The sequence below is a fragment of the Cuculus canorus genome, chromosome Z, assembly GCF_017976375.1.
Source record: "Cuculus canorus isolate bCucCan1 chromosome Z, bCucCan1.pri, whole genome shotgun sequence".
Taxonomy (NCBI): domain Eukaryota; kingdom Metazoa; phylum Chordata; class Aves; order Cuculiformes; family Cuculidae; genus Cuculus; species Cuculus canorus.
The window spans coordinates 77751066-77767614 of NC_071441.1; the positions used below are offsets into that span (position 1 = coordinate 77751066).

Genomic DNA, 16549 nt, shown 5'->3' on the forward strand with positions numbered 1-16549 from the left:
TACGCCCACAAGTGACAGGTGGGACGTCTGTCTCAACAGAGCAGTGCTGAGGGGCTCAAAAGTTGCTTATGTGTCATAGAATCACAAACGGTCTGGGTTGGAACAGACTTCAAAGCCCATCTAATTCCATGAGCAGGGACACCTCCCACTGGATCAGGATCTCCAAGCCCCATCCAACCCGGCCTGGAACCCCTCCAGGGATGGGACAGCCACCACTGCTCTGGGCAATCTGTTCCAGGGCCTCCCCACCCTCACAGGAGAACATTTCTCCCCAAGATCTCATCTCAATCTCCCCTCTCTCAGTTTCAAACCATTCCCCTCGCCCTATCCCTGCACTCCCTGATCAAGAGCCCCTCCACAGCTTTCCTGGAGCCCCCTTTCATAGTGGAAGCTGCTCCAAGGTCTCCTCAAAGCATTTTCTACTGAGGGGAGACCTCCTCGCTCTGCATGGCTCTCAGAAAGGAGATTGTGGGGAGGTGGGTGCTGGTCTCTTGTCCCAAGTGACAAGGGATAGGACAAGAGGAAATGGCCTCAAATTGCACCAGGGGAGGTTTAGATTGGATTTAGGAAAAAATCCCTCACAGGAAGAGTGCTGAAGCCCTGGCAGAGGCTGCCCAGGGCAGTGGTGGAGTCCCCATCCCTGGAGGGGTTTCAAAGCCGTGTGGCCGTGGTGCTCAGGAACAGGGGTCAGCGGTGCTGGGTTAGACTCAATGATCTTAAGGGTCTTTTCCAATCTCAGTGATTCCCTGATGCAATATTTCTGATCTGTAAAACATGCAGCTATGGTTCACTGCTGCCTTCAAGTCAACAGCAGAATTCCACGGATTTTAGTGGAAGTGTGCTCTGATCCATGGTAATTTTTTATGTTGCTGCTAAGTAGTGGTGTTGGAAAGTTGTTGGGAACTTTCCATCCAGAAGGCCAGGTTGGATGGGGTTTGGAGCCTCATGATTCAGTGGGAGATGTCCCTGCCCATGGAACTGGATAGGTTTCCAACCTATTCCATGATTCTCTCGGCATAGTGTGTTCCCAGGTGTCTGCCGGGTGCGTGAGGTGGACAGGACAGGGTTTCCACTGCCCTGGCGCAGACAGCACTGAATCCCTGTGCCCTCAGCATCTGCCACTGAGCAGCCCGCCAACCCGTAGCCCCGCCCCCGCCCCGCCTCACAGCCCGCCAACCCATAGCCCCGCCCCCGCCTCAGCCCGCCAACCCATAGCCCCGCCCCCTCCTCACAGCCCGCAGCCTATAGCCCCTCCTCCCGCCCCGCCCCATGGACCGCCCTGCCTCCTCGCCCCGCCCACTGCCTCCTCTGCATCGGCTGCCGCCCCGCCCCTGGCCCTTCTCCCCGCCCGCCCCGACCCATTGGCCGCCCTACCGTCTCGCCCCGCCCCTCTTCCCTCCCACCGCCCTTCCCACGGGTTCATGGCCCCGCCCTCCTCCCCCCATTGGTCCCCGCCCTCCTCCCCCCGCCGGCCCAGCCCCTCTCCCCGCCGGCCAATGGCGCGGCGCCCTGTTGGCCGCGGCGGGCGGCAAGATGGCGGCGGCGGCGGCGGGGTGGCGGGTAGTGGTGACGCTGTTGGCGGCGGCGGTGCCGCTGCTGCTGGTCCTGGTGCGGGCCGAGGGCCCGGGCACGGCGCCGCCGCACCGGCGCTTCGAGTACAAGTACAGCTTCAAGGGGCCGCACCTCGTGCAGGCGGACGGCAGCGTGCCCTTCTGGGCCCACACGGGCAGTGAGTGCGGGGGGCAGGCGTGAGGAGACGGGGGAGGGGGGCCGAGAGGGGAGCGTGGAGGAGGGTGAGGAAGGGGGACCTGGGGTGGGGGTGAGGGGAGAGCCTGTATGGGGGGGGCAGGGAGGGAGGGGGAAGGGGGAGCTGCGGGAGTGGTGAGGAGAGAGCCGGCGGGGGGGGCAAAGGGGGGGCCAAGAAGGGAGGGAGCGAAGGGAATCGAGATGGGGGAGCTGGGAAGGGTGAGGGGAGGGGGTCTTAGCGGGGAGCAAGGGTCGAGGAGGGCGGGAAGTTGGCCCCCGGGTAGTTTGGGGTGCCAGGCCCCGGCAGGGGGTGGAGGAGGGCTTGGGGAGCCGGGTCTGGGCAGCTGAGGTGATGATGTGTCACTGCGGTCAGCTCGTGCCAGGCCGCTGTGCTGCTCCGTGGCCAGAGGCCCTGCTGGGTTCCGGGGTGTAGTGGGGGATGTGTGTGTCCCCCAGCACGAGATAAGGGTCTGACTGTGCTCAAAAAGGTGCCCAGTCTTCCCTGAGTCTCCCCAAGAATGTGACGATATTTACTGCACTTGGCATAGTTTCTTTGCTGGGCTCTTGTTTATTGGCAACCTTTAATTTAGTTTGTATTGGTTAATCAACGAGCGTTGAGTTTTAACTCTTCTTCTTCTGGGTTCTCATTTATTGCCAAGCTTTAATTTAGTTTCGACTGGTAAACTAACAAGTTTTGATTTTTGACTCTTCTTTGATGTAATGCTACAAGTGGTATGAAGGGAACTGCCCGTAGATGAGGTTTTTTAAACAATCACCAAAATAATTTCTATTTTTAGAAGTTATTATCTTTAGTCCCTTTTAAGTCATGCTTTATGGTCACACCTGGGAGGGGGTTAAGTCTTCTGTGAAGCAGCAGCAGTCATCAAGGTGTTGAAAGTAAAGCTGTGGGGTTTGGTTTTTTCCTTCCCTGCTACAAAGTTGGTTTGGAATCTGTTCTCTAGTTGGGGAGACCAGAAAACCTTGTGAATTCAGGTTATTTGTTAATTGGCTGGTTAATACCTTCTTGTTTATGTTCTGTGTCGGTTCCTTTCCTTTCCAGATGCCATACCGAGTGCAGATCAGATTCGTATCACGACGTCTTTGAAAAGCCAGAAGGGATCGGTGTGGACGAAAAACAAGTCAATATTTGAATACTGGGAAGTCGAGGTGACCTTTCGCGTTACTGGAAGAGGCCGCATTGGAGCCGATGGACTGGTATTAAGAGATTGTTCGCACTGAAAACAAACAGGTGCGCTTTAAATAGCGAATCGTGACTTACGGCTCTCCCTTGCTTTCTGCTCTAGGCCATCTGGTTTACGGAAGAGCAAGGCTTGGAGGGTCCTGTCTTTGGAGCAGCTGATAAGTGGAACGGTGTTGGAATTTTCTTTGACTCCTTTGACAACGATGGAAAGGTCAGTTGGAAGCATACTATTCTAGGAAAGATTAGAAATCAATTTCCTGCCTGTGTTGTTCATGTCTTCGTGGGAAAAACATAGGAGGTTGTTTTCCTACTCTCCCCTCTTCACTCCTCATAGATTTTTGCAAGGCTTTGGCATCCATTTCTTTTAAGCATGAAAGTTAAAGCGAAACACCTGATGATTGTTGGTTTGTGCGTTGGGTTTGGAGGGAGTGTGCCACGTAGGAACTGAAGTTTGGACTGTCCATGGACAGCATGAAGTGTTGACATCTCTGGAAGAAGTGTAGGACACTGGGAATGCAGATTTCCATCTCTCTCTCTCGATGCTCTGTGTCTTGCCCCAAGCTGCCTTGAGCAGTTCAGCAGCAAAAAGTCTCTGGCAGATGGTGGTGACAGTTGCTGTTTTGAGTTGCCAGTTTTCCAGCCCAGAATGATCCTGGGAGACTTCAGTAATACATAATAGATTTGCTTTGCCTCTTTTGCTTTTCCTGCTCTAATTTGACCTGGATTTAGATGCTTTAGACATGTTTTTGTAGATATGCAAGATGTACAGCTGGACTTTGATATACAGCAGACTTCAGCATATATAAAAGCTGAAAGGCTGAAGGTGACAAAGTTTCTGCTCTTCAAGGACAAGACAGAGAATCAGGATATTGTTCAACTATTTAAGGATTTGTAAATCTTTAGTTTTCCTATGGATGCTGGTTGGTTTAACTGGCTAGAGGTGCTATGTACCAAAGGCTCGGTAGCACCGGGACGCTGATGGTGACAGCACCTGAAACCTTTTCTTAGGAAGTGATGATGTGGCACTTGTGGTCAGAGCAGAGTTGTTGTCATGCTGGTATTGGTCTGATGTTACTGGAGCGTGCAGGACTTTTTTTAATGGCAGCCTGTTACTTTCTTCAGTCCCAGCGTGGAGAAACTCTTCTTCTTGCTGTTCCACTGGGGGCACTTGAAGGTGCTCAGTGCTCCAACTGCTCCTCAGGCTGATACGTTGGGGTCCAGAAGCAGCCCTCGGCTAGTGCTGCCAACTCACTGCCTATGGGGCTGGTTTAAAAACTGCAACCAGGCCTTTTTCTGTCTTCTTTCTAGGCTGTAAGTTTTGCTAGAGTTCAGTTTTGATTTCTCTGTAGACTAGAATGGTTTTGTTTGGAAAAGACCTTTAAATCGAGTCCAACCATTGATCCAACCCTGCTACGCCTGCCTCCAGACCATGTCCCCAAGTATGACATCTGTCTATCTTTTAAACACCCCTGAGCAGCCTCTGCCAGCGCTTGGTGACCCTTTCAGTGAAGAAATTCCTTCTGATATCCAGCCTAAAACACTGTTCTCGTCATAAATCCAAACTGGAGCCCCGTACGAGCTACTGTGAAGAAACTTGACTCTGTCCCAGGCAAAACCAATGCCCTTTAGGAGAAAATAAATAGAAATCTTGAAGGGGAAGGGAAATGAACTCCTGTGCTCTTGTAAAAACTGGAGTTCACTTTGTAAATTTGTGAGAGCAACCGTACATCTGTTCTGCCGGTGTCATTTTAGCTCGTTCTCGTCCTCTAGCAGTTTAAATAACTGTGTGTGTGTTCAGCAGACTGGGTTTAGTCTCTGGCTGGCAGCTGCTGAGGCTTTCCTAATGACTGTGGTGAGGCTGTGGGTGATGTTACTTGTGTTCTGCTTCAAATTAAACTATTCCTTTTGTTCTTTTCTCTAGAAAAACAATCCTGCAGTGCTCGTTGTAGGCAACAATGGGGAACTTCTGTATGACCATCAGAAGTAAGTTTCTTTTTAGTGTTATTTATGGACGTTTGTTTTCAAATGATGAAATGTGGTGTGAAACTCTTTGAGAAACGTTGTGAAGGTTTCTTTCTTACGGAACTTTGTTGTTTCCTTTCCATTTGAGCATTTCTATTTGTTAAAACATTGTTTTTGCAGTAACAGCACAGAAATGGGTGACTTGTGAATATTTAAATGGCCTGAGTCCTTTGGGATGGATGAACTGGGATAAACGGTGGATGAACTGGGATAAATGGGGGCACAGACTTTTTACCTCTTTTGCTTACATGTGTTTTCTGCACACAGCCATGCTGACAGAAGTGAATGACTGAAAGTTGATTGCCTGTTACTAAATTAATCAGTTTAATTTTGATGTCTGTTGTTTGTCAGCAGCACAATTGCGATCTCTTGGGTTCCCTGAGGTGTCTCACTCACTGTGTAGTCCACACTGTAGCTTATTTCCCTCTCAGCTCCCAGATGCAGGAATATCGGTTGGAAGCAGGCGGATTTCCCCGCTGCTGCATTCCATCTCTATTGTGTCTGTGCAAAGCATCTGGTGCTGCTGATCCCAGACTGCAGGAAAGCTCAGTGCGATTGTGGGGCACATTTGAAAACGTGGCGTACTGTGAAGCTGTCGAGATGTTGCTTAGTGATCTGCTGGTGCTTTGTCTGAGCTGATAAACCATAAGATGCAATTTCATTCGAGTTGTCTTCTTGCCTAGTGATGGTTCCACGCAAACGCTGGCCTCCTGTCAGAGGGACTTCCGTAACAAGCCCTATCCTGTTCGAGCAAAGATAACTTACTACCAGAAAACGTTGACTGTAAGTATTCTGGAATAACAGAACTACTCGTGTTTTTCAGCTTTTTAAGTGTGAGTTTGCTGCAACTCTTTGGAAACCCAAAGACCCCATCTGTTAATTCTGATGTTCTTGAAAATGTTGAGTGTGGTAGCTGTCATATGGTAGTAAATGTTTCTCCAAAGGTAAACATGGATGCACCTGAAAGCGGGTGGACCTTGTACCATGTTGTAATGGGAAAAGCTCTCCATTACTCTTGAATGAAAATGGAATTTCAGGCTCCAAGGCTGCTCTTTTTGAGCGTGCCTGGTCCCCAGTGCTGTATCTGGAACAACTCTGGCCTAAGTGGTGCTGCCAGCCTTAGGAAACGTGTCCTCTCTAAGCTTAGCTTCAACCAAAGAACAGTAAGGGAAGGCTCTTCTAGATCAGCCTGCTGAGCCGGGGGTTTCTCCTCATAGCCTGTTGAACAACCGGGCTGGATGATCACTAGTGAATGCCCATGACGTCGGCCTGTGAATTACTTGATCCGTTGTATTTGTTAACTGATAAAGGAATTCACACAAGTAGATTTATGTGGTACAATTGTGTTTCTCTTTTAGGTATTAATTAACAATGGCTTTACTCCTGATAAAGAAGACTATGAATTTTGTGCGAAAGTGGAAGAGATGGTGTTGCCATCACAAGGATATTTTGGAATTTCGGCAGCAACGGGGGGACTGGCAGGTAGCAAACATTGGAAGTTTTGACAAGCGATGGGGGGACTTGTAGGGGTTTCACTGTTCACGTTGATGCGTGATACCAGTTTTTGTCCATGACAATTTAATTAATCCTCTCAAAGTTACTGATGCTTAGGCCTTTTCCTGGCTAGAGCAGGACTCTGTCCTGGCAAAGAGCTTGTGCGCTTTCATTCCCCACTGCGTAACCCCCTGGGAGGGCTTTGGGAAGAGACTGCTGCCCGAAAATCCTTTGGCTTGGGAGATGGCAGGGTTTGTAGTGTGCAGCAGTAGCGATTAACAGCGTGCTTTTGGTTTGTGTGTTGAAAACAGATGACCACGATGTCCTGTCTTTTCTGACTTTCCAACTGACGGAGCCTGGGAAGGAAGCGGTAAGGATCTTCATGCATGATTAGTAAAATACGTAATTGTGTGTGCTTTATATGTAGCACCAGACAATGGTGTTTCCTCTGAAGCCATACTTGGCATCTCTGCATTGGGATTTTGGCAGGTAGCTGTGCCATCATCTCTAGAAAAAGGACACTAATAGTGTCACGTTTTGGTAATATTTTAACATCTTCAAGACCAGAGTTCTTGAATCAACACTGAGTTAGCAAAAATCCTGATGTTTCATCAAAACACATGGAGAAAACAAATGAAGAATACACTTTGGGAAGTGGACAGATAATCTGTTAGTACTTTCAACTTCCTGTACCTCTAGAATCTTCTGTGCTGCTCCACAGCTTCTGTCTTTGTACAATGTGATTTGCTTAATGTACGAATGCCTGGTTTACACTTCAAATTAGAATTGTAGAACATAGATTTACCGTGTAAATGTGCTCTGCTCATGTTGGGTCTCAAATCTGACACCTGAGCAGCCTCACCGGAGAGTGAGTTATATCAGAGTGGTGGAGGACATAATAAACATTTCTTCTTCTATCCCTTTACTCTTTTAAAGCCAACACCTGGCGCAGAAATTCCTCAGAAAGATAAAGAGAAGTATCAGGAAGAGTTTGAACACTTTCAACAAGAGCTGGACAAGAAGAAAGAAGAGTTTCAGAAGGAACATCCTGATGTGCAGGGACAGCCAGGCAAGTTATTTTGGTGGTCGTTCAGCTGTACTTAAAAAGTACAGCCTTTATTTTCATGTGTTAAGCTGTTGATAAGAAATGTAAGTTTGACTGAGTAAGGCAGAATTGCCCTTTGCGCTATCGATACCGCATACCTGCAGCTCTCTACAGGCAGAGGTTTAGAGAGATTTCAGGCCGAGCAACTGTTTTACGCTGATTTCAAGTGATATTTAATTTAAGGAAGTTCTACTTACGGCTCTCGCCCAGTGGTTTGGGTGTTCAGCCACAGTGCTTTGGCTCTGATTGTTCTGCTGTGGAATGCGGTGGGAATTTTGTCATCAGAAACGTACTTTGGTGTCTAGACCTGGAACTTCAGGTTCCTGCCTTTGTGCAGTGATAAGTTAGGACTGTTCTAAAGGTCCTACACCATTTTAGCTTCATCCATGTCTGAGCAGAAACAATGTCCTCTTTTCATTTGATATCACACATGACTCAAATATCCAAACAGGAGCTTTAGGGTGGAATCTGGGTTGGAACATGTGGGTTCTCTCCAGTCTCATTCCATTTGTCTCCTTTTCCGTGGCAAGGGTGGAGAAATAAACACCAAATATATCAAATTATGGGAGGAAAGCACATCTACTTGGAGATAGTACAGTGTGACTTCTGAGGAATGCATGTATCTAAGAGCTACCTGTGCTTTTTTTCTTTTCAGCTGATGATCTGTTTGAAACTGTCAGCGATCGTGAACTGAGGCAAATCTTCGAGGGGCAGAATCGAATCCACCTTGAAATCAAGCAGCTGAACAGGCAGTTGGACATGATTCTGGATGAGCAGAGGAGATACGTCTCCGCAGTCACTGACGAGATTGCTAAGAGAGGAGCTGGTTTACCAGGGCAGCAAGGACAGGTAAAGAAATATCCCGTGATTGGTAGCTGAGCCCAATTCCAGCAGCACAACCCATTTGCTCCTCCTAAGATGGGTTGATCTTTATTCTCCCCACACCCCTGCCAGGTTCCCCAGCAAGAGATCGAGACAGTTGTGAAAACTCAAGAAGAGGTCCTTCGACAAGTGAATGAGATCAGGTAAAAGCTTTCTACAAACTAAACCTGTGTTTTGAATTTGAGGTTATTTCCCACCTTTTCGATCCTATTTATTATTTCGGTAGGAGAATGTTGACAAATTTCTGTGCCAGTTCCTTAATGATGTCGCTTTGCACACATTTAATTTCAATAATAAATTAAGTTCATGCCCCTGAGGTGGCTAAGCCCCCTCTTTTCTTATCATGAAGTCCTACTTCAACAGGTAAGTTCAGACCGGCTTAAAAATAAGCCATTTCTGCTGATACGATAACCTGGTATGTCGTGGAAGTTTGTCGCTCATGATTTATAGCGTTGATAAGAAACGTGGGTGTAAATGCCTTTGGTTTATAGCTAGTGCCCCTCAAAAAAAGGCGTGTTGGAGGGTCTTGTTGATATAGTTGGTCAGTGCTCAATAGCGTGATTATATATTAAGATATAGCATTGTGAATAAACTCTATAGCGTTATATATTGGTACTGTTATAGGAGATGTATTCGAGGTTTTGTTGATTTTAAACAACCTGCGCAGGCCTGTGAGCAACCCTGAGAAGTAGTTCTGTACAAATGAAACTGCCTGTGTGTGTGATAAGAGTCGGTGAGATTCTAGTTCTCAGTTTTGGAAAGTAGGTCACTTCTTTCTTCAGAATGGACTGAGATTTGGGTTTGAGTTTTCCCCTTACTTTGCTCTGATGGCCTAAAGTTCCTGTGTGGATGATTGCTCCGTAGTGCTCTGCTAGTGCTACTGATCAGCACATCACAAAGTGGTGGCTGCCCCATCTCTGGAGATTCTCCAGGCCAGGTTGGATGGGGCTTGGAGCCCGTGATCCAATGGGAGGTGTCCCTGCCTGTGGAACTGGGTGGGCTTTGAGGTCCCTTCCAATCCAACCCATTCCATGATTCTATGAGGTGCTGTGCTGCAAAATGGATCTGAGAAGAGTCCTCTTAGATCAGGATGTCTGGGTGCTGCTTCCAAGATGTTTTACAATCGCTGTCTTTAGTGGGAATGGCTTTAAGTTGGTTTAACCCTTTGTTTGTGGTAGCTAAAAGGTTCTTTACCTTAGGCTTAAAAAGGAGAAACCCAGTTCCTCCAGCTGTGGTTCCCTGCGTTGGTTCAAGGGCTGCTCTTGCGATTTATCTAAGTAGGTCAGGTTTTGTGGCACGAAGATTAGAGTGCTTCCATTCCTGCACTTGTTCTTCCCCGAAAGCTTTTATGTTAATATTCTTGACAAATCTTTATACCTTGCAGGCAAATTAGATTTTCTTGTTAGCGTTGGCTGTCTGCCCTCACAGTCACTGCTTATTAGGTACGAGCTTGCGTAACATCGTCTTAATGTTTTTCTTAGATTAAAGAAATGTTGTGTTTATGGATAAAGATGAACAACCTGCTTTTGTTGCCGGTCATCCCGGAGGAAAAGGACTTATGCCTAAGTAATTTTCTTGTCAAGATTTGTGGATTCCTTAATCATCTGATTACAGAAGAGTCTCGCATGTTCCTACAATAGGAGCGATCAGTGTGGCATTGTTTGTGCAGAAGTGACCGTAAATTAAATCCGATGTGTCGATTTAGGGACATTGCTATGCTGCTAACCAGCCGGGGGGGGGAAGGTGGGTGTGTGGATCACTGTTAATCAAGTAGGGAAGGGATAAAATGAGCGTTGGGCATCTTCTGGCACTGAGAATAGTGAGTCTACGTAAACAGTGGGATGGGTGCGGACAAGTAGAATTACTGTCAGCATTCGTTAGGCAGCGGTCGTAGAATGGGTTAATTAAGAACAAAATCTTCCAGTGAAAAAACTGTTTATAGAATAGGTTATTAAACCAGGACAGGTAAATGTTGAATCAATTTACTTTAATCTATACAATTGAGAAATATGAAATGACTTCTGGATAATGGATCTGCTAATTGAATTTGGGGCACAGGAGAGGGTTCTGTGCACGTAAGGTTCAGCCCAGAAGTGGAGAACAGAAGGTGAATTGGAGCATCATGGAATGGTTTGGGTGGGAAGAGACCTCAAAGCCCATCGAGTTCCACTGGCAGGGACACCTCCCACTGGATCAGGGGGCTCCAAGCCCCATCCAGCCTGACCTTGAACACCTCCAGGGATGGGGCAGCCACCACTGCTCTGGGCAACCTGGGCCAGGGCCTCCCCACCCTCATCGTGAAGAAATTCTTCCTTATGTCTAGTCTAACTCTGCCGCTCTCTAGTTTATCCCCATTGCCCCTTGTCCTGTCACTCCATGCCTCTGGAAAAAGTCCCTCCTCAGCTTTCTTGTGGCCCCTTCTCCAAGCCAATCCATCTCCAATCCCACCTCCCACTGGGTCAGGGTTCTCCAACCTCCGAGTCCTTTCCAACCCGAGCCGCTCCATGATGTTATGATAGATTGCTGAGCACTGCCGAGAGAGGCCGGACTGCACCTCGAAGGCATCGAAGTAAGCTCTCATCTGAGCAAAATGGGAAGTTTTAAGTAAATGAAAAAGAAATCCAAAGATGTACATTGTGATTGTTTGTTGATAAGGAAGAGATTAACTTTCACATGATAAATATTTTAGCTGAGGATTAATCCTCTTTGCAACTGAAAAGAGACATCACAGTAGGGGAAAATTATGTAAACATATTGATTAGAGATTGTTTTTCTTTCATTGACTAGTTCACCCCAAACAAAATTAGTTATGGAACCTCCACTTTTTACGGATTTAATTTGATTTGTTGTAGAGGCAAAATGAATTCCCGTGAGGATGATATTAAGTATTATGACAACGCATATGGGAAATGAGTTTCTCGTATAAATGATAATCATGAAACAAGGATGTATCTAAATCTTTCCTTATCCCTAAAGCCTCTTCTTTATTTTTATTTCTTACATGACTGCCTTTATTTCTTTATTTTCAACCAGCTTTGGGTTTTCTTCGAAGATTGTATTAAACTCTCTTATCCTAAAGCCTTGGCGGGAGCTTCAGATAAAACACTCGCTTTGGACCTCATCAGTTGGGCAAAGCCGATGTCTGGCAAGGGAATATTTGCCAGGTCTCAGTTTTCAGCGTGAATTTGGGAGTCGATGTGCTGTGTGAATTGAAATTGTGTAGTTACACTTGGAAAAAAAAATCACAGTTTGAATAAAAACTTATTTCTTGATAGGTGTTCTCAGAAGCTGGAAAAAATGTGTCCTGCTTTTTGGGTGTTTTAAGGTGATTTTAATGGACTAAAGAGAGCAAATGGTGTTTGTAGCAAAGCTATTAGGTGCTGACAGCCACTGTGTTGCCGTCTTTCAGGAATTCCGTGGCCGATACGCTGAAGCTGGTCGGTGGAGCTCAACACCCCGGCTCTGCCGCAGGAGCCTACGAAACAACTCAGCACTTCAACGACATCAAAGAACACCTCCACGTCGTAAAGAGGGACATCGAGCATTTAGTACAGCGCAATATGGTAATTTACGTGCTGGTGGCGTAAAGCGGGACCGTAATGCTGCTTGATTTGGCTGTTAGTGGAAAGCTAGGATGAGCCAGCATGCAATTTACGGAGCAATTAATCCTTCATTAAGCTGCTTCGCTAAAACTGCACTGCCTTGACCTAACTGCATGATCTGTGTCTTGATGAGAAGTTTTGCACAAAGAGCATGATTTTTAGTCTAATTTCCTGTGGAAACAAGGTCAAGCAATTAGGTTTTCTGGGTGCTTGTTTTGTGTTTGTCCCCCTACTTAACAGCTCTGCACAGAGGAGATTCTGTGTCGCTCCGGCACAGGCGGGAGAGCTTTAATCAGGGGAACTTGGGCAGGCTCTGCTTACGGGCCCCGAGCGTGAGAGGGGACGGCGTTCTCATTCAGGAGCACCTTGGTCTGGGTAGCAAGTGAGCCGCCAAATTAGCGCGTGATCCCAAGGGAGGGTTTTGACTTCTGCATTAATTTACCAAAGATTCGTTCTTTCCCCTGTAACCCTCAAATTAATGTATATCAGTTTATCTGAGAGACGTAAAGGTGAGAAATTAGAATTAGATGGGGTGTGAGACTTTTCATGTCATTTCTGTCTGTGTTTTCTGCTTAGATTCTGATTTTTAGATACGTTGCAGAGACCTTGTGTTTCTTCTTACATAGAACAAGTCTTTTGATGGTACATCTTTTTTGCCTTTTTCTCAAATACTGTTTGTTTTTTCTTGTTTTTAAGCCACCAAGTGAGAAAACAAAGTGTCCGGACCTGCCACCGTTTCCCTCGTGCTTATCTACAGTGCACTTTGTCATATTTGTAGCGGTGCAAACAGTGTTATTCATTGGTTATATCATGTATAAGTAAGTATGGTTTTATTTAAAGATAGCAGGGCAACTGATTTTAGACCTCCTGACCGGCAATGCAATCGCAGGGGGGTGATTATGTTAATCTGCTTTGAAACAAGCAGTCATTGCGATTGGAAGAGACCTTGAGCGGGCTCTGCTTCAGCCTCCTAAGCGGGGTTGACACTGACTTCAGACCAGGTCGGCCAGTGTTAAGACTGGTCAGGTCTTAAACTTCCGAGAAGGGAAAACTTACTGCTTACAGAGCCCATTGGAAATGTTTAATTACCAAAATTAAGTATTCTTCCCCCACGGTCTGTCTAATGGGAACCTGCCTTGTTTCAGCTTGACCGTTTTCTCTCTCTTATGTGTATCTCGGTCAAGAAACTGCCCTTGTCTCCTCAAGAACATTTTGTGGGTGCTGGGAATCTGCTGTTAGATGCCCTGAAGGCTGGAACAAGCCCCGTTCCCTCCCTCTCCTCTCTCGAGGCACGTGCTTCAGCCCCTGCCCACCATCCTTGTGGTCCTCTGCTGGCCTCACTGAAGTTTATTGATACAGTTTAAGGGGAGAAAAAATTGGATCGCATTTCATTAAGATATCAATATCGTTCTGGCTCCTGCCCAGGATGTTTAGTTTCCATCTGTCTGCTGCAAAACTGGATCCCAACAGTGATGTTACTTGTCTCTGTAAACAGGAAAAATTATAGCCTGTGTTCGTGGTGTGACTTAAACTTGATTTCCCTAAGTCTCTGCTGACAAGGAGTGGAATCTTTTAATCCCTAAATAAATATTTCTTTGAAGCAGTTAGCTGATCTTATACTATAAGTACTTAATGCATTCTCTGCTGGTTTTTCTTCCAGGAGTCAGCAAGAAGCGGCAGCCAAGAAGTTCTTTTGATGACCCATTCGGTTAGTGTGTACGTACCAGTGTATGCACGCACAGAGAATCCAATACGACTTCTGGAAATGAGGGAAATCTTAGTGTTTGATATACTTCAACATTGTAAATTATTGAATTTTCTTAAACAAAAGGAGTTCTCACTTCAACCGTTAACGAGGGACTGGGGAGCAGCAGAGCAAATCCTGGCTGGGGGAAGGCTGTGGACCTGTCTAGGTCTGTGTTTTGAGCTCACTTTCTCATAAATGCCGGAAGGCGAGTGCCGTATTCATCATCTTGTGTTCAGATTCCAGAGGAGGGAATTGAAACGCCCAGGTTGGGGGTGGCTCATCATGAGAATTGCAGATGGTAGCTTGCCGTAGCAGTTTGAAAAACCGCAGGAGTGAGCAAGCAAACAAAAAGCACCTCAAACAATGGTTCTTTCCCATTTGTTATAAACATTTCAGTTCTTTACCACTTGGATTTAACGGTTTAAGAACTCTTAACTTGATTCATGAAATACAGATTTAACCACTCTGATATGTGGGCACTTTTTGACAGGCCCATCGCGGTTTAGTACCCGGTACAGAAATCAAACTGCAGAACAAGCACAGAAAGGCTGATCTCCTTATTTTGGATTTAGGCAGTGAGAAAACACGATAAAGTCGTTTCTTCAAGTCTCTTGTGGGAGTGATTTCTTTTTTGTAGTTTCAAGTCTATCTGTGATTTTGTTGGGAGATTTGTGGAACTCTCAGCAGAGAGATCATGGCTTTTATACCTCTTTGAATCTGATTTTATTGAGGAGATGTTTAGTATATGACAATGTCTCTAGTTCTGTGATGCTGTCTTGTCTTTCCTGTGTCAAATATAGCTGCTTTGGTTTAAATCTCGATGTGGCATCCTAAACTACAGATGTGGAGTGTTAGCCCGTCCCTTCCCAAGCTGTTGCTTCTGCCGTGGTTCGTTAACCCAGCAGCTACCGTAGAACCAGTGCTGTGTGTCAAGTCCTGCTTTAATATCCAAAGCGTAAGACTGAACGGGTGGTTTTGATGCTGCTTATTAGGTGAATATTTGCTTCGGCAAAGGAACAGAGCAGAACAGCCCAAATTAGGAATGCAAAATGAATTAATTTTGCCTTGTTTACGTATCCGTGGTAACTTTGTCCTTGAGTTGTTTGTGTGGAGTTAGAACAGGGGTTTTGGGGTGTTTTAAATTCTATCAAATACACTAACGGGTCATGGCGTTTCACTTTTAATAATCAAATCTATTCGTTAGAATCTGCAAAACCTATCTGGAATCTACCGTACTGCTCCCGTGTTGCTAGTCTGCTCCCTTGGAGTGCTGCACGTGCTGCCAAATTCGCTGTCGTGAGGAACATTTCAGTATTGTGCCTGTCAGTTTGGAGAAATGATAAATCTATGCAATATCTTTTGTTACTTAAAATACAGTGTCTAAAATGTGGGTGTCTGTGCGTTGGCAGTGAAATGAGGCTGCCTGTGCGCTTAGTCGCATTGCCAGAGGACGGAGCGTGCTGTGTGCGGTGTGGCTTTATGGACTCATTCCTAAGGTTGAGAAGATTTTTGCTGTGCTAATTGGAGAAGCTGCTGCCTCAACCAATCTTGTTGGATAAATAGGGTAAATCGGTGGGAAAAGCTTTTTGGATAAGCCAGAATAACACATGGGAATTTATCCATTCAGTTCTTTCAACACCAGCAAATCCTTACAGGTGCCTTGAGTCGAAGCTGTTAGTACTCAGACTCTTCTGACTAAACCTAATGTATTTTCTTATTTTCTTATTTTCTTACTGTTCTGAACGGTGTTGTTCCTTTCGATTCCGAGCCCCCTAACAGAGCTCCCTCTTGCCACAGGCCCTTGATGCAGAAAGGCTGGTTTTTAACAAGTGTGTGTTCCTCCTGGAATCACGAGGAACAGCTCGAATAGGAGGACGCCTGTATTTTTTATTACTGTGAATTTATCCAACCCTAACTTTGTTTAAAAGCTGGAGCAGCCGCTGCTGCTGTTAGAGGAGAAGGCTGGGGGTGAGTTAACATCTCCAGCGCGGCTCAGCCTGTGTTTGTGCTGCTAACAGACCTGACACGTGTCCCACGTGCAACGGGAAACTCCTGTATCGGGGAGCAGGAGTTCTAAAGTGTAACCACCACAACGTGGTAACTCTGCTTCGTGCTTGGAACTTCTCTAACTGCCTCCTCGCAGGGTTGCCCAGCTTAAATTCTGTCCTCTCTGGGTTTGAAGTGATAGCAACACATTTGGACTTTAAGAACATCTGCCAGTCAGTGTAGCCTCCTGCTCTGGCTGCTGGAAGCTCCTTCCAGCTCTGGTAGCGTTTGATTCTTGTCAAGTCAGATTTCAGGACCAGGAGGAGACCTCTTGGAATCCAGTTTGCCAATAGGAAGGAGAGCAAGTCTGATAATCACATTAGAAGTGTGGATGATAAGCAACAACCATCTGGCAGTGACAAGAGAATCACAGTGATCTGCGTACGTTAAATATGTTGTCACACCTGAAAAATTCACAGTAGGGGTTGTAAATCAGCCGGCTTCTTGTGGGAAGGAAATCTGCCATCTCTCGATTATTGTAACTCCCAGGACCGGCTACTGTTCTTTTGAATTCAAACAGCTTCATGTTTCTGACTAATGTAAATTGGAGTTCAGAGATAACGTTATTTGAATAAAGATGCATATTTTTAGTAAGCTTTTTTTCTTTTCATGTGGTACACGTGGCTGCCCCATCCCTGGAGATACTCGAGGCCAGGTTAGGTGTGGCTCTGAGCACCCTGATCCGGCGGGAGGTGTCCGTGCCC

The 16549-nt window shown here is 46.3% G+C and overlaps 1 protein-coding gene across 1 annotated transcript; it reads left to right on the forward strand.

Annotated features, from left to right (window-relative positions):
- Positions 1–1497: 1497 nt before the first annotated feature.
- LMAN1 (lectin, mannose binding 1) lies at positions 1498–16443 on the forward strand. Its single transcript, XM_054054146.1, has 13 exons — positions 1498–1729; positions 2807–2961; positions 3051–3158; positions 4869–4930; positions 5653–5752; positions 6328–6451; positions 6775–6833; positions 7400–7532; positions 8224–8417; positions 8523–8593; positions 11860–12013; positions 12749–12870; positions 13713–16443. Exons 1-13 carry the CDS (start codon positions 1534–1536, stop codon positions 13747–13749), a joined length of 1515 nt encoding a protein of 504 aa, XP_053910121.1. The 5' UTR covers positions 1498–1533; the 3' UTR covers positions 13750–16443.
- The last annotated feature ends 106 nt before the right edge of the window (positions 16444–16549 follow it).